The sequence below is a fragment of the Schistocerca nitens genome, chromosome 3 (genome assembly GCF_023898315.1).
Source record: "Schistocerca nitens isolate TAMUIC-IGC-003100 chromosome 3, iqSchNite1.1, whole genome shotgun sequence".
Lineage (NCBI taxonomy): Eukaryota > Metazoa > Arthropoda > Insecta > Orthoptera > Acrididae > Schistocerca > Schistocerca nitens.
The window spans coordinates 187,534,394-187,553,234 of NC_064616.1; the positions used below are offsets into that span (position 1 = coordinate 187,534,394).

The 18,841-nt window shown below is 45.0% G+C and overlaps 1 protein-coding gene across 1 annotated transcript in view; it reads right to left on the bottom strand.

Annotated features, from left to right (window-relative positions):
- LOC126249545 (cuticlin-5) overlaps positions 1-16,146 on the bottom strand; it is a 339,366-nt gene extending 323,220 nt beyond the window's left edge. Inside the window, exon 1 of the mRNA XM_049951209.1 lies at positions 15,967-16,146. Coding sequence (XP_049807166.1) covers positions 15,967-15,992 — 26 coding nt within the window. The 5' untranslated portion in view covers positions 15,993-16,146. The remainder of the gene's footprint in view (positions 1-15,966) is intronic.
- Positions 16,147-18,841: the final 2,695 nt, after the last annotated feature.

The following is an 18,841-nucleotide window of genomic DNA, read 5'->3' on the forward strand; positions in this document are numbered from 1 at the left end:
ATCTGCACCACCACTTGCCGCTACTGCCATCTATTGCAAAACAGTGGAAGCAAAGTTGTTGACCTAATACAATACATTTGATTCGAACTTCTATTGTTGAAGCCTAGCTGAATCGGTGACGCCAAATTTAAGAAAAAATATTGTTACTAGAACTTTCGTTTTTCGCGTTATTGGAATCCGATCGCCTGCAAAACAAGCTGTACTAGACAGACAATACTAACAAGGGAACCTACCCATCGCACCCCCCTCAGATTTAGTTACAAGTTGGCACAGTGGATAGGCCTTGAAAAACGGAACACAGATCAATCGAGAAAACAGGAAGAAGTTGGATGGAACTATGAAAAAAATAAGCAAAATATACAAACTGAGTAGTCCATGCTCAAGATAGGCCACATCAAGGATACTACAAGCTCAGGAGCGCTGTGGTCCCGTGGTTAGCGTGAGCAGCTGCAGAACGACAGGTCCTTGGTTCAAGTCGTCCTTCGAGTGAAAATTTTTACTTTCTTTATTTTCGCAAAGTTATAATGTTTCCGTTCGTTCACTGACGTCTCTGTTCACTGTAATAAGTTTAGTGTCTGTGTTTTGCGACCGCACTGCAAAACCGTGCGATTAGTAGACGAAAGGACGTGTCTCTCCAATGGGACCCGAAAACATTTGATCGCAAGGTCATAGGCCAACCGATTCCTCCACAGGAAAACACGTCTGATATATTCTATACGATACTGGTGACGGCATGTGCGTCACATGTCAGGAATATGTTGTCGACCCATCTAACTTATACATTTGGCGAATGGGTAAAAAGATTCTTCTACCTTACCCCATTTAGGTTTTCTTGTGGATGTGATAATCACTCCCAAAAAAGTGATGAAAACATAAGAGTTTGTCACATAAACTGCAACAAATGAATGCAACAGTTTCACAGTCGCACAGTTTTCCCTGTGCTCTATCAAAACATATGTTTTTAACGTTTTCAAATTTTTCCGTGTGTAGACCGTCAAATCCTGCATATGCCCAAGCAAATCTGAACACGTCCTGGAATTTTGGAGAGCGAAGTTGATTATGTGTGAGTGCCTGAACTCACTTTGTCTGAAAATAAAAAATTAAACATTTCACTCGAGGGACGACTTGAACCAAGGACCTCTTGTTCCGCAGTTGCTCACGCTAACCACGGGACCACAGCGCTCCTCAGCTCACATCTTCCTTGATGTTGCCTATCTTGCGCATGGACAACTCAGTTTGTATATTTTGCTTATTTTTTACATAGTTCCACACAATTTCTTCCTGTTTTCTCGATTGATCTGTGTTCAGTTTTTCAAGGCCTATCCACTGTGCCAACTTATAACTAAATCTGAGGGGGGTGCTATGGGGAGGTTCCCTTGTAAGAAACCAGAGACGCGAAAACAGCTGCGTATCCGGACATCGATTTTGTCCGTTAATTAGAAGCCTGTACAAGAAGCACAGAATATTCTCGAAAAGGAAAGGTTTCACTTTAACATCGCGTCGACATCGAGATAACTGGAGTTGGAATACATGTTGGGAACGGACGAGAATGCGAAAGGAAATTGCTGAGATCTTGTTTTGTCGTTCGCCTGACATGATTCAAGGAAATTTAAGTCAGGATAGGATTGGAACGCAGCTTCTCCAAAAGAACAACACGGTGACTTAAACAATGTGAACCCTACAATGGTACTAAACTGAAGAGTTAGTAAAATTATATAGTTATCTTTTTAAGACATATTACTACTTAAAATCTTAACTTCTATTTGTGTTACTCTTGAGTTCTTTATTAACATTATCACCAACAATTTCAAAAATTACGGTGGTGATCAGATAGCCATCTAATGATGACATTAATTGCCGAAACCAGCAGTGGTATTATTAATTAAAAAAACACTATTGTGACTGATAAATGGAAGTGAATACTCAAAGCAACTGACAAATGTAAATAGCAAATGAAAATAAAATCTTATTTTCTTACAGTATTTTGTCTAGGTCATCTACGATCCCTGAAATCTGTTCCTCGTTGTTGACCACTGCCCAGCGGTTGAAGTCTCCAAGATCAACACTACAGCCGGCCGCTGTGGCCGAGCGGTTCTAGGCGCTTCAGTCTGGAACCGCGCGACCGCTACGGTCGCAGGTTCGAATCCTGCCTCGGGTATGGATCTGTGTGATGTCCTTTGGTTAGTTAGGTTTAAGTAATTCTAAGTTCTAGGGGACTGATGACCTCAGATGTTAAGTTCCATAGTGCTCAGAGCCATTTGAACCATTTCAACAATATAGTCCTGAACATCGCATGCGGACTGGATGTCACTGCTGCTGAAAGCCTACTGCCTTTTCTTCAATGGGACACTTGTTACAGCAATTCCTAATATTGGTTACACTAATGCTTTGTCACTCCAGGTCTACTGAATAAGCGATGGTCTTCAGATTCACAGATTACAAGAACATTTCACCATTTGAATTTACTATTGAAGTGAGCAGTTTACGGCAATAATGAGCCTCAAATGATCGTATGATCTCGTGATCCAGCGGCTGAATTCATGGTGTTGTGTCTCATAGAAAAACAGTTTTTTAATTGGGTACCGGGCGTGAGTCGTGCTTGGGTAGCAGTCTGCCTTCGGCGGTGCTACGGCACGGACGTCTGTTTACGTCCCTGCCGGAGAAGTTCGCGCTCGCGCAGTTGTTTACCTCTTCGGCGTACTCGCGCGTTTAGACGACTCGATATAGAATGGCACATGCATACCGAAAGTCGACTCTCAAGATTAGTTTTTCGAATGAATATGCGAGACCGAAAGCCTACGAAATAGAAAGGTTCCTACGAGACGAAGTTAAACTTGACTACAACGAACTTATCGGAATCCACCTCTCCATAGTGAGCAGTGTTGTTTACGTCAAGCTGATTAACGATGCAGTATGTGACAGAATCATCCGAGATACTAAACATGGACTCAAATTTCGGCACTCTGATGGACATGTTGGAGAAGTAACTATTGATCATGCAGGACTGGGCTTATGAAACATACGTATTTTCGAACTTCCCTTCGAGGTTCCGTCTGACTTGGTCGTTGACGCCTTACGCCCGTATGGAAGAGTGCTGAGCCACGTTGAGGAAAAATGGTCCAACTTCACGACTTACCCCGTTCTCAATGGGGTGCGTCAAATCAGAATAGAACTGACACAACATGTACCCTCGTACTTGTTCATCGGCGGATGCAGAGCTATAGTCATATACGATGGACAACCCAAAACATGCTCAGGCTGTGGGAAAGAGGGCCACGTCCGTTCCGAATGTATACAGCGGAGGATAGTGCAAGTTCCAAACGGCGAACCCGTACCTCCGTCTACGTTGACGCCGCTGCCACTAACGTATGCGGACGCATTTCGAACGGATCCCATCCCGAAGAATGACCAGCTACCAAATCCTGACAGTTTACGGCAACCGACTGCGGGGGACCGCCTCCAGTGACGAAACGACGCACACCTCTGCCGCTCCGACGCCGACGACGCACTTAACCGAGCGGAAAGGATCGGTAGGAGAAATGGAAATTGATCCTGCTGTTGTGCCGACAGCTGCTTTCGTCCCTGAGCACCGGGAGTCACTTCCGCACTCGGATACGGAGACGCACACGCGCAAACAACGATCGCCGAAGCGCCACAAGAAACGACGGCTAGCGCCGTCGGATACCTGCTTACTGCAGTCCACGTCAGACGGACTTGGGTGTAACGTCGATACAGTGCATCCGGATGCGCAACGGGAGGTTCTACCTCCCACACAGCAGTACGACGCGAATCATGCTACACAGGGGTTGAATACAGACACACCGGACGGAAAGTCGACGGAAGGAGTCCCTCCACCCACCGCAGCACCGCCACCGCCTTCGGTCAGCCCGACAGGAGAGACACGACGGGAGCTGGACCTCCAGCACAGGAACTGGGCCGACGAATCCGATACTGACCCCCACACCGACGACGCACCCGCAATGGCGAGTGCTGCTCCACAGGATGTTAACCGCGCAGAAGATGCAGACTGACGCACAGACAGCATGTCACCGGGCAGAAGCACACAAATTAACATAAGCGTTCATGTGCGCTTTACGCACTGAGGAACAGCGGCAGGCATATCGAACAGCCTCTATTAATATTAATACGATCAGAACGCCTGTCAAATTGCAATTATTACGAGACATGTTGCATGCGTCAGACGTCGACATCGTTCTGCTGCAGGAAGTATGTGTTGAGAGCTTCCCCGACCTATATGGGTACGATACGTACATTACACCTACAACCGACGGCGGCAGCGGAACAGCGATACTTCTACGTAGCGGCATAGTAGCCGAGGACGTGGTGTACCTGCCGTCAGCGCGAGGACTGGCGCTCACAGTGCTGGGAGTACGGGTCGTTAACATTTACGCACCGTCGGGGTCAGACAGACGGCGCGACCGATCCCGATTTTATGCAGAGGAGATTGCAACACTATTCTTAGGTCGGTATGAACATGTCTTATTTGGAGGCGACTTCAACTGCGTGCTCGCACCAAAAGATCAACACCCACGTTATACTTCGTGCCCGGATCTGCGGCAACTCATACAGGACATGAATCTCATTGATACATGGGAGAAGATACATGGCGACAACGTGGATACAACTACGTCACGAGTCACTCTGCAAGTCGTCTCGATCGCATCTACGTAACACGTCGTCTCGAACCTGCGATCCTCGATGCGGAATTGTGGCCTGTCGCCTTTTCAGATCACATAGCATATATATGCACGGTCTCCTTGAGTCGTCAACAAGTGTGGAGGAGTCGCAGTGTTTGGAAACTGAATACAGCACACCTTAGGGAACCTGAGTGCAAACGCTTAGTCGAAGACACTTGGCATGTGTGTGAACGACGCCTCCCGACATATCCGACGACGTTGCAGTGGTGGCTGGAATGCGTTAAGCCTGCATTGCGCCGAGCGTTAATAGCATACGGAAGGGAGCAGATGATGTGGCGGCGATACACGACGGAATTTTATTTCACGATGCTCCGCGAACTTTCTGTACAAGCACCTTCACAGGAGCGTCGTGCAGGTATAAAACGAGCACAGGCCCAAATAATTTCCATAACGCGCCGCCGACTGGAGGGTGTCGCAATCCGTGCAAGGGCCTTTGAACGAGTCCGTGGAGAATCCCCGTCGATGTATCACGTTATCAGAGAAAAACAACGTAGTCGCAGAACCTTAATACAGACGGTCGTACTGCCAGATGGTCGCCGCATGACAACGCAAAAAGACATTGCCAACGCTTTCGTGGAACACTACGGTCATCTCTATGAAGAAGCGGAACACGATCAGGCAGCCTTTCATGAGGTCCGACGAACGCTCTCCGCGTGTCTCGACGAGTCGGCCAACCTGGAGTTAACAGGTGAAATCACAGTTGACGACGTAATGGAAGCGATTGATAAGGGAGCGTCGCACAAATCGCCGGGGCCCGACGGGTTTCCGTTAGAGTTCTATCGTACATTTAAAGATCTCATGACTCCACGATGGACTGCCATGTACTGTGAATTGATGTCTCCCAACGTGCCTCTTCCGCCCACCTTCGTGGAAGGAATGATCATCCCCATCCACAAACCATCTGGCGGCACAGGGATACAGGCCTACCGGCCACTGACCCTTCTTAATTGCGACTACAAGATCTACGCCAGGATACTTGCAGCACGCTTTAAACGCGTGATACGCCAAGTGATTTCACTCGACCAAACCCAGCTAGGAGGAGCTAGCAATATACAAACGGCACTCAGCGACTACCGCGATGTTATCGCACTGGCTTCAACATGTCGTCTCCGGGGTGTATTGGTATCGATAGCCTTCGATCGCGCATTTGACAGGCTGAGTCATGCTTATCTCACGGACGTGATGACGAAAATGAAGTTTCCGGAAAGTTTTGTCACCGTCGTCATGAGACTACTCCACGGAGCCGCATCCAAAGTGCTCATCAATGGACGCTTGGTGGGGCCCATCACCATCTCACGATCGGTCAGACAAGGGTGCCTGCTGTCAACGATATTGTATGCCATCGCTGTCGAGCCGCTGCTTTGCGGGCTCCGGAATCGACTCCAAGGAATGACGATAAGGCACAACAAGTTTATATGCCGAACATACGCAGATGACTTAGTGTTTTTAGCACGGTCAGGCGACGAGGCAAGAGCGGCCCTGCATTGGATTAATTTGTATTGTATGGCTACGGGTAGTCGCCTGAACATGGCAAAGTCGGGAGCGATGAACATCGGGAGAGGACTCCCGACAGGAAGTGTAGCACCATTACAGCCGATCACCACGATGAAATGCCTAGGAATTATCTTCACTACAGACGTTCGACGCACGGCGGCACTGAGTTACAGACATCTTCTGCAAACAATTCGTGCGAGTGTCCGAAGTCACAGGTTAAGGGCACTGGATATGATACAACGGGTCACCTTTGCCAACACTTATCTAGCCTCTCGCATCCCCCACCTGGCACAAGTTCTTCCTATGCCGGTGGTGTTGGCCCGCCGAATCCTGGCGGCACTAGGATATTTTGTGAGCACAGGTCTGCTTTTTAAGGTAGGATACGAAACCCTCACCCTTCCTCGTAGTCGTGGAGGTCTTGGACTAGTCCACGTACGCGACCGAGCAGTGGCTATTTATGTAACCACGATGATAAAGATGTGGACACGACACCAGACAAGTCTGACGGGCAGCTTGATAGACGAACTCGCTCCACCTTCTCGTTCGGCTCCGGTAGCGGTGGCTCACATCTCACCATCGCTTGCCCATATGCGAACCTTCTTTGTGGAACATAGTTATGTACATATGGAACTACCGACTACCAGGACGGCAACGGCACGTGATATATATCACATCCTGACTCGACGACGGCCGAATAATGCCGTAGAGCGCCGCCAACCAACGGTTACGTGGTCAGTGGTATGGCGTACAGTGCACCACCCACACCTTGATACGGGAACGCGCGCACTGTGGTATCAGGTGGTAAATGGGAAATACGTGACTCGTTCCAGGTTGCATACAATTCATATGGCGGACGAGCCAATATGTCCGCAGTGCAATGTTATAGACACTGAGGAGCATCGCCTGATATGCGGTCCTTCGGCGGACGTATGGTGTTTGGTCAAAAAAATGATCGCCTTCCTCCTTCGGGTGGGGCCGCAAACAATAGAACCACGCACGCTACTTCTCCCAGATAGGACGTATTATCCCCGAACGAAGACAAACGCAGTGACTTGGATTAGAGGTTTGACTGTGCGTTATCTTTTCCGAGACGGCAGTAAGAATGTGCTTGACTTTCGGGCCTTACTGCAGGAACATCACTCACAGCTTATGAGACATCCGAGATATCGATCATATTACGCAAATTTTTTAGGGAGTGCCTTGTTTGATCCCCCACCCAGTTGGGGTGTCCCGGGTAGGAGAATGTAATTATTCTCTATAAGTATCAGAACAAGAAAGGACCAGGACAGTGGAGAGGATCCACAAACACACGTGAAGACGTACCCGACACCAACGCGAGGTATGACGGGATTAGCGAGGTACGCGCCTAAAAGAGGAACGTAGAACGTTATTGTTTTGTACTGACAGAAGCAGGATATTTTATTTTATTTTTTTTTCACTATTATGTAAAAAAAAAGTCCACTTATTTACGTTTCCCAGAAAAATTTTATTTTATAAAGTCATCATCTTATATATTTAAAGAAAAAGTGCTAGAAGCAGTTTATGTTTGTTATTGTTAAAAAAAAAAAAAGATGGATAGAGCGTCTGCCATGTAAGCAGGAGATCCCAGGTTCGAGTCCCGGTCGGGGCACACATTTTCAACATGTCCCCAGTGAAGTATATCTACGCCTGTTTGCAGCTTGGGTGTCTATTTAATTATGATTTCATTTCTAAAAAAAAAAAAAAAATTGGTAGAGCACTTGCCCGCGAAAGGCAAAGGTCCCGAGTTCGAGTCTCGGTCGGGCACACAGTTTTAATCTGTCAGGAAGTTTCATATCAGCGCACACTCCGCTGCAGAGTGAAAATCTCATTCTGGAGTTTTTTAATTGTTTCGTATTCTGACTGGAAGGCATCAGCATGTGGATGAGCTGGGAGGTGGACAAGAGTCAGCAGAGTTTCTTTTCCCAGTTTAAAAGATTGCATGTGCTTTCTCACTGACTGAACAAACGCTTCTTGAAACCACTTTTTTGAAGATGAGAGATTTCATACCGTCATTCTTTGCGTGCATGTAAGTGGACTGTAATGAGGACATACGTATTTCCACGTTTAAAAGATCCCGAGCTGTTACTTTTTCCAATACAAAGAGATTATAAAGAAATGAACACCCCTAGCTGCATACAGGCGTTGATATAAGTCAACGGGGACAGTTGAAAATGTATGCCGCAGCCTGGACTCGAACCCGGGATCTCCTGCTTACATGGCAGACACTCTGTCCATCTCAGCCACCGAGTACACAGAGGATACTGCGACTCCAGGGACTTATCTCTGGCACGCGTCTCGTGGGACCCACATTCGCAACTTATTGTCCCGCACTATATTCATAGTGCCCCTGCCCATTATAGTCATTACTCGCGGCTTTACTGCCGATTCCTGTGAGAGTTCGGGCACTGTTTGTGCATCCGCACAGAAGAAGATGGTCAATGGCCGGTATATATATATATACGATTTATTTGTAACAAAGTGGAGGGAGATTCTCTATTTCTTCATTTTCAAACCCGTTTTATTTCATGAATTTTTACATCGAGAGTTTTGGTTGGAAGCAGTTGACTTTAAAGCGCCGTTATAATACCATTATAGACGAGCAAGTCATACTAATGTGACCATTGCCTACGTTCGACATCAATGTGCAGTGACCACTCACAGACGGCATGTGGCAGCACTGGCAGTGGAGAGTATATAAAATGTGTCGAGGGGGACGCGGAAAACAGTGCAGTCGTTGTAATGCGGAAACGGAGCGATTTACTTGACGTCCAAAAGGGCACGCTCATTGGCTTTCTGACCAACAGTGGAAGCATTTTCGAAACGGCTAAGTTTGTGAACTGTTCGTGTGCCGCCGTGATTAAAGTATACAGTGCACTGCAAAATGGTGCTACCAAAATCGGCACCGAGTATGTCGTGGTGTACCAAGGGCTATAAATAACAGAGGTGAACGACGGCTGCGCAGATGGGTACGGGCGATTAGACGTGCAACTGTTGAACAACTGACCGCTCAGATGAACAAAGGGGCTACCAAAAATGTCTCCTCAACGACGTTCAGTGAACGAGGCTGCGTATGGGCACCGCAGCAGGCGCCTGGTTTGTACACCCAAGCTTACAGCTGTTGATCGGCGACGAAGGCTGGAATTTGTAAGCAGATACCTCCAGTGGACGGTCACTGAATGGCGGCAGGCGGCCTTTTCAGATGAATCACGTCTTACGCAAGTACGACGTGAAACGTCTGAAAGCAAACACCATGCAATAATTGACGGTAGGATCCAGAAAGTTTTCGACGCATACTGTGTCTGATCTCGTCATTCTGAAAGGTACGATGGATCACCTGAAGTATGCATCTGTCCTTGGAGACCATGTCCACCCCTACATGCCGCTTGTTTTTGTTCGGCACTATAGCATCTACCAGAGGGATAATGCAACGTACCACACAGCTCGCATTGTACGTGCTTAGTTCGAAGATCACCAGGATGCGTCTACCCTACTCCTCTGGCCACCAAGCTCCCCGGCTTTAAACACAATCGAGAATCCGTGGGACCACCTCGATAGTGCCGTGGATCTTCAACCGAGAAACCTATCGCAGTTGGCCACGGCGCTAAAGTCGGCATGGCTCGAAATACCTGTCGGCACCTTTGCACAGCCTTGTTGACTCTCTCTGCACATCCCGCAGCGATCCGCGCTGCGAAAGGTTGTTATACAGGCTTTTAACAGGTGGCCACATTAAAGTGACTGGCCAGTGTACATTCGATGATTATTTAAATACCCATCTTTCGGAAAACCGCGAAGCGGATTCACTGTCGGAAGTCCTCGAGTCTTCTTCAATACTCGTTTGGATAACTCCATGGCAACTTTTTTACCTTGAGAAACATTAATCAGAAACAACAGCCTTTGTTGACATATAAATCAAAGTGAAACTTAGCAGCTTGGGCTTTAATAATTAGACCGGAAAGTGGCACATCTTCAATTTGTGTTATTAAAAACCACCTACAAAGACATTCGTCAGGTTCACTGTCTTTGATTATTTCTGTCCATTTTCAATCCATTTTCACATCACTTTCGACTGTGTTTACAAATCTTTTAAGTTTATTCTATTCTGGGCAACCATCCCCTGATCATTTCTTCAGATACACCACATACACTCTCTTAACTTGCTTTTATATCATCATTCTTCACACGATCAAAAATCTTTGGTTTATCACTCATAGAATATGCTTTTCGTTTCTGCAACATTGTAACCACCACACACGAATATAGACTCTCAGTTAATAATACGTCATGCACATTGTGGTTGTGCTCATTCAGACTATTGTCACTTTAACTTCGTCACAATGTCAACCGCGACACATGTATTCAGGATTCTGTCAAATGGGTCAAATGGCTCTGAGCCCTATGCGAACTAACATCTGAGGTCATCAGTCACCTACAACTTTGAACTACTTAAACTTAACTAACCTAAGGATATCACACACATCCACGCCCGAGGCAGGATTCGAACCTGCTACCGTAGCCGTCGAGCGGTTCCAGACTGAGGCGCCTAGAACCGCTCGGCCACAGCGGCCAACAAGATTCTGTCCAATGTCATTATAGATATAACGATAATAAGACAAACCCAACATTGAACATTGTTAACCCTATCCCTTCCGACTACTGTTCTCAAGCCTTGATGGATACAGGGATAAATGATACCTCAGAAACGCAATGTGCAGACAGTAATAAGATCATTACACCGCGTTATACCCGAATCTGTGGTATATCGTGTTTTTACTGTACTAAGTTCTTTTATTTCTGTTCCAGAGCCTACGAATATGTCAGAATGGAGAGAAACGATTGTGCTTTGGTTCAAATTGGATGATTTTGGATTCTACGGCCAAAGGTATAAAACGCACTCTTAATCCGTTTTGAGAAGGTTCATACAAAGAAAAGATCACAGATTCGATTTTAAAATGCAAAAAATGTTTGTGTGAAACACTTAAGAAAATTTGACCCTTGATAAGTGCACCGAGTGACTCGATCGTTTATGCCTGCTGCATCATAATATACTGTTTTTCTTTCCTTCTCCAACTGCCTCATAGCAGTCGATATAATGCACACCGTACCTGCCCCTACAGCAGCTGAAAAGGAGGAGGGGGAAATGAGGAATGAGCCAGGCCATGCTGAATTCCAATAAACGAAATATCGACCTCATCTATTTGTTTCCGTATAGGTGTGGGTGTATGCCAAAGTGTTTCCTCATTTCTCCCTTAATTAATAGCCGAGAGAAATCAAGAAACAACAGTAGGCCCAGTTGCTTTACACGATGAATAGGAACGCGTCACTAACATTTTTGGACAACTACAGTGGAAAATTGCCATTTATGTCGGTTGATGAAATCAAGGATGGAAATATCACAACGGACTAGCCAATTTCCTTATGCGGGATCAGTGAAAACGAAGATCTATATTCTTCAATTAAATGTTGGAATCCCCCACTGATTTTCCTGTGTCGACGAGCGTTATACAAATGTGTAGCTGTAGTTTGTAAAAGACTCGTTTTTCAACCGATTAGCTGGAGAGTGGAGAGTCTTTGTTCCATCTGTGGATTCTCATACATTTCCTTATAGTGTGACTGCGGACCTTAACGTCCTAAAGAGAAGATCGTCTCACGATTTGTAGCGTCACTAGCCCTCACGCCATGAGACATTGCGGAGACGATTGGGACTTCGGACACAACTCTGGCTCATAGTCTGGTAATCAAGTATGTCACATCTTTACCTCCCCTTGCAGACAAAATCTTGGGCCGGCCGGAATGGCCGTGCGGTTCTAGGCGCTGCAGCCTGGAGCCGAACGACCACTACGGTCGCAGGTTCGAATCCTCCCTCGGGCATGGATGTGTGTGATGTCCTTAGGTTAGTTAGGCTTAATTAGTTCTAAGTTCTAGGCGACTGATGACCCCAGAAGTTAAGTCCCATAGTGCTCAGAGTCATTTGAGCCATTTTGAACAAAATCTTGGTGACGATAATCCTTCCACCACCGGTATTGGAATCATCTCTATCCGGATCGAGCGCCGTCACACCGGCCTATGTTATCTATCTGGGATACGAAAGCTAGTTTTATGTATGTTATGAGAGCTTATTTTTGCGTCGTATGGAATAAAGGAATCTTCTCCTCTTGAAAAGAACAGACGTGTCGCCGACTTTAATGTCGTCATCTGACAGACACATGATCACTAAAATTATCTTACGCCATCCATACGCAATATGCTGCGAAGAGATGCTGATCCATAGTTTCACCTTAAATAAAGTCACCATCCAGGCTAGAATGAATCAAAACAAGGAAGAAAAACAATCAGAATTTCAGAAACTAATTACTTCTTTCAGCAATGTTCAGCGCACTTCTTTTATTTTAATCCTTATGCGCTGTTCAAATTATCACATATAGCAGGTACTACCGTAATAGAAATCATGAGGTCCAAGGAGTGGTACTCAGGATGAACCAGTGCTACGCAAGTCCTTATAAGGAAACGCGTAAAATACAGTTCTGAGCGTACACTTTTCAGTCAATTAGAAAATGCTGAAAAGGAACAAGAGTAATACTGACTGCAGTGACACCAAATTTACAGAAAAGAAAGACTGCTATCGTTCGAAACTCTGCACTTGATCATTGTATGAGAAAGACAGAAATTTAAATAACAAAATATAAGTTGTAATACTGGTCGTATATAGGATACTACTGCGAAAGTGGAGAAGATTTGACCTCACCTGGGCAGTTACAGAAATACAGTGGAGATGAAACAACAAAAGCCTGAAAGAAAACCTCCAGAAATATGTGCAGTCGTACAGCGTAACTATGACGGCTTAATTAGCCAGATACGAGCTTATATCAAGGCTTCCCAACACTCGCTCTTCTCGCACGCCATGTGAGACTGGGGCAGGAACAAAGGTATACCAAAGACCCTCAGCCACACACTGTAAGGTGACTTGCAGAGTGTAGATGTAGATGTAGAAGGTATTAAAAAGATTGGGAGAAAGACGCTCGACATCTTATTTGCTCTTCTTTTCTTCCAGCTGAACTCTACCCATTGATGGTCAGACTACATTGCAGTTAGAGTAACTTCGTTATTTTCGCTATACCGCAAAATGCCCAAACAGAGATATTTCCTTCCTCAGGGTACTGCAGATTTTCCTCAAGACTTGCTCGGAGCCTACTATAAGCTGCTGTAATGTGAATGCCTTTCTCTCCATTCATAAAGTATAAGATATTAAGCGAATCATGTAATATCCTATTACAACGAGGCTGCTGACATGGATTGTAGTAACAATCGGGACTCACAAGGTTATTACACCTGCGTCGCTGATTAACAATGAAATGCTTTAGATGCTACATAGGCTTCTTTCCATCCTAAACCGTGCATCGCCTTGTAGTTTTTATGTTGTAATTCAGCCGACAGCGTATTCACTACTGGCAAATTAAACTTACTACTTTCTCCTGGCGTTGATGGTACGAGAACAACTCTCGTGTGTTCGGTCGGATCTCGGAGCAGATGGGAAATGTATTTCACCAAAATACCACTTTGTCATGAACTGCCAGTTCCTCTCCTGAACTGAGGTGGTCCATGGCGAAATAATGTGCTTGTTGGAAACCGAGATCTGGCCCTGCGTCTTGGAATTATTCTGTCACTCATTATTTCTTATTCCTATTTGTTCCTCTTACTTTGTTTGTAATTAAATTTACCTCGATTACACATACGTTTGAAGTATAGAGCGCACACACAGAAACGATTCATTCAAAAATAACACAAATATACGAGACGAAACTCGAACTCTCGATCTTCCCTTCAAAAAGCAGCGACGATACCCCAACACCATGGAAGTTTGCAGGTATATGCTGTGATGAATTCTTCAGTAGATCGAGGGATGCTACAGTGATTAAGACATACGACTCGTACCCATATTCGGAAAGAAGAGGGCTACAAATTGCTGTCCAAAAATCCTGGATCCTCTTTTTCGTAAATCACTTAAGGTGAATTTTGAAATGGTTTCTTGTATAGTACCACTGCCAATTCTTTCCTCCATCATTGCCCATTTAAGTAGGTACTCTGCCTCTAATTACTTCGACGTCTACTAGACGTTAAATTTTAACCTTACTATTTTATTTGTTGTAAGGTAGCTCCCGATGAGTTAGCTTAAAGATATGATAAATTCCATTTGACTAAAAGAAAAACATTGACCTATGTGATCGTAAGAAAAAATCGCGACGTGAATTAAATGACTGTTAGATATACATCGAATCACGAGCTGTTTTCGCGGTTCCAGCAAAAGAGCGTACTTCACGCCCTCAAGGTTTTCTGCCTGTATTTAAAAGCAGAACAGAAATAACCCTCATCCACTCAATATTTCAGGGCAATCGATCATTTTTTTAAAATTTCATATTCGATTCTTCACCTACTATTGTTGCAACACAATAGTGACGTACATCATTCACACACGACAAGCGCAAGGCGTTCAGAAACGAGATATATTGATGATATGATCGCTCTCTCGTGGTTCAGTCTCACTACAAATCTTCACTTGCACATCCAAAGACAATCCAAGGCAAGTCTGTATAATTACTCGTGTTACATTTTACTTTTCTCGCTGATGTCCGGCAAACGTACGACGTTTGCTGGTGTAGTTTTGACTAAATTTAGAAGAAAGCGACACACTCCACTGGTAACGAACGACGTAAATAGTAATTTATAACTAAACCACGATGTAAACACACACCACATGTCGTAGCGGCTTCCAGTTGGTGCAACATAAACGTTTGCCGGTATGGCGCTACTGATGAACTGAAAATTTAACGTCTAACGTATGCGGTGGCTTGTCTACTAAAGTCAGTTTGTCTGAGAAAACGTGTACCAGTCGCCTGGTGCTCTCTACACCCTCTAAATGGCATGAAGAGTTCTCCATAGGAACAGTTTGCGACAACACATAGTGAATTCATGTCAGTCCAAAAAAGAGTATCTTGCAATGCAACGTATATCTGGTTTGTCCGCGACTACATAACTGACGTGAACCACGTCTTAAAAAAATTCAAAGGAAAGAGAGAAATCCAAGATTAAATATAGCAAATATTGCCGACGTAAATTTATATAGTTAGTGACGGAGTCGTTTGTTAGAGTGTTAGAAGGTTACACTTATCTGTGGGCAAGTAGGCGTTATTGCTTGTAAAAGGAAAAGGATTCTTAATCTTGTGGTACGATATAAAAGATCAAATGGTTCAAATGGCTCTGAGCACTATGGGACTCAACTGCTGTGGTCATTAGTCCCCTAGAACTTAGAACTACTTAAACCTAACTAACCTAAGGACATCACACACATCCATGCCCGAGGCAGGATTCGAACCTGCGACCGTAGCAGTTGCACGGTTCCGGACTGCGCGCCTAGAACCGCGAGACCACCGCGGCCGGCGTCTATAAAAGATCCCTTCAGCCTACTAATACCCATGGACGCATACTTAAACTTATTGAGAAACGAAAGGTTTATGTTGAAACAAGCTCACTCAGTGCACAACAGGTATGAATCGCTTCTAAATCATATTCAGAAAGTCAGAATTATCATGTACTACAAAAATGAAAATATTGAAAAAGGGCTGACGGTAAAAAAAAATATTATGATACCCGAATGCCTGAGAGAAGCAGTGAGTAATAGAGGAGTTGCTGCGTACACTTTTTCGGAAAGTACAAGAATAGAAGATTACAAATTACTTACACGATCCATCTACGAAGAGTCAGCATCTTTGAATGGTTCTACGTAGATGTTCTGAGAAACGACACAACTCGAGCCAATAGCTGTGCGAGACGCAGGAACAGAAGGCGCGATGTCCCCAACAATGAGTCGACTAGCAGCGTTGAGCGTGCTACGAAACCATCTTCCGAGCAACTCCCGTGAGGAAAGCGAGCACACTGACAGCGGCAGCCGCCCCCGCGCCACAGCTTTTCATGTAACAGTCTCGCGCCGTCCATTGGCCGCGGCGAAGGCCCGGGGGACGCCAGAGCCAACCGCGCCGCTGTCTTGCCCCCTACCACGGGACCTTGGTTGTTCGCCGCTGCAAAGAATAGTTTCACGCAACGCTGCTCAACTGCAAAAGCAGATCTGCATCGCATTCTTCAATAATGCCTTCTGAATCCGACGTGCGAACGTGGAAACGCCAAGCGAATACGAATACCCCTAATTGTTTAAAGCTCACGGTTCGATGGTCATGATCTTTCAACCGTACAAAAAATAGTAAGAACGCGTAATGAGAGTTATTTAGAGCTCTCTCTCTCTCTCTCTCTCTCTCTCTCTCTCTCCCCTCTCTCTCTCTGAACTGCTACTCTTTTTTAACAGTCCGAAGACTGGTTTGACGTAGCTATCCATGCTACTCTATCCTGTGCAAGACTTTTCATCCCCGAATAACTAGTGCATCTTACATCCTTCTGAGTGTGCTTACTGTATTCAACTATTTGTCTCCCACTACAATTTTTATCCCCCCACACGTCATTCCAGTAAAAATTGGTGACAGCTTGATATCTAGTTACGTGATCTAGTTACGTGATCTTCTGTAACACCACATATAAAAAGCTTCTATTGTCTCCTTGTCCAACCTGTTTATTCATCCACGTTTCACATCCATACATGGCTACACTACATACAAATACCTTAAGAAAAAGACTTCCTAACGCTTAAATCTATAATCAATGTTAATAAATTTCTTTTTTTCAGAAACGCTTTTCTTGCTATTGCCAGTCCACATTTTGTATCCTCTCTACGTCGGCCATCATCTGTTATTCTACTGCCAAAATAATAAAACTCATCTACTAAATGGTTCAAATGGCTCTGAGCACTATGGGACTCAACTGCTGAGGTCATTAGTCCCTTAGAACTTAGAACTAGTTAAACCTAACTAACCTAAGGACATCACAAACATCCATGCCCGAGGCAGGATTCGAACCTGCGACCGTAGCGAAACTCATCTACTACTTCAAGTGTCTGTGTCCTAGTCTAATTCCCTCAGCAATGTCTGATTTAATTCAGCTGCATTCCATTATCCTTATTTTGTTTTTGTATATGTTCATCTTATATCCTCCTTTCAAGTCACTGTCCATTCCGTTCAACTGCTCTTCCAAGACCCTTTCCGTCTCTAACAGAATCAGCCGGCCGGAGTGACCGAGCGGTTAAAGGCGCTACAGTCTGGAACCGCACGACCGCTACGGTCGCAGGTTCGAATCCTGCCTCGGGCATGGATGTGTGTGATGTCCTTAGGTTAGTTAGGTTTAAGTAGTTCTAAGTTCTAGGGGACTTATGACCACAGCAGTTGAGTCCCATAGTGCTCAGAGCCATTTGAACCATTTTGTAACAGAATCACAATGTCATCGGTAAACCTCAAAGTTTTTATTTCTTCTCCTTAAACCTTAGTTCCTACTCCAAATTTTTTTTTCTGTTTCCTTCGCTTGCTCAATGTACAGACTGAATAACAGTGGGGATAGGCTACAACACTGTGTCACGCCCTTCTCCACCACTGCTTGCCCTACATGCCCCTCGACTGCCGTCTGGTTACTGTGCAAGTTGTAAATAGCCTTTCGCTCCCTGTATTTTACCCCTGCTATATTCAGAATTTCAAAGAATGTATTCCACTGAACACTGACAAAAGCTTTCTCTAAGTCTACAAATGCTATAAACGTACGTTTACCTTCCCCTAACCAATCTTCTAAGATAAGTCGCAGGCTCAGTATTGCCTTGCGTGTTCACACATATCTCCGAAATTCAAACTTATCTTCCCTGAAGTGGGCTTCTACCAGTTTTTTCATACTTCTTTGAAATTGGAATACTTTGTTCTTCTGGAAGTCAGGGTTTTTCACCTATCTCATACATCCTGCATAAAAGGCGCTAGGCATAATTTCGTAAATGGTGGTCGAAACTCGTAATTATTTAAACAGAATGGAACATGTACATACAGGGTAAACCCGAACTTCCCGACAAAATTTCTCTTGTTGTTCAGGGATATATTCTGCGTATTTTGTTACTAGGGAGCAGTGACCTCCGTTGGATTTTACAGAGTAATAATGTAATAAATATTTATTCCTTTTGCAACCTCAGTTGCCTTTGTTTCTGTAGATATACCTTCACAGCAGAGAAAAACATGTAATATGCAATCACCGCCGGCCGCGGTGGCCTCGCGGTTCTAGGCGCGCAGTCCGGAACCGCGCGACTGCTACGGTCGCAGGTTAGAATCCTGCCTCGGGCATGGATGTGTGTGATGTCCTTAGGTTAGTTAGGTTTAACTAGTTCCAAGTTCTAGGGGACTGATGACCTAAGATGTTAAGTCCCATAGTGCTCAGAGCCATTTGAACCATTTTTTTTTTTGCAATCACCAAAACGTACAACACAAAACAAAAAGTGTAACAACCCTCGGAAGATGCTCGCTCTCTTATCACAGTGTTTTCAGTTTGTTCTGTCAGTGTACGCCGTTGTACGTCTCTTCGATTGCATTCAGTGAACCCATACACGAGGTGCACATCGGTCAACTCTGTATCATTAAACCTATCCATACTGCGGTGTATCAATGTTAACGTAAATTTTAACATTGCCGTAAACGCAAACCCGA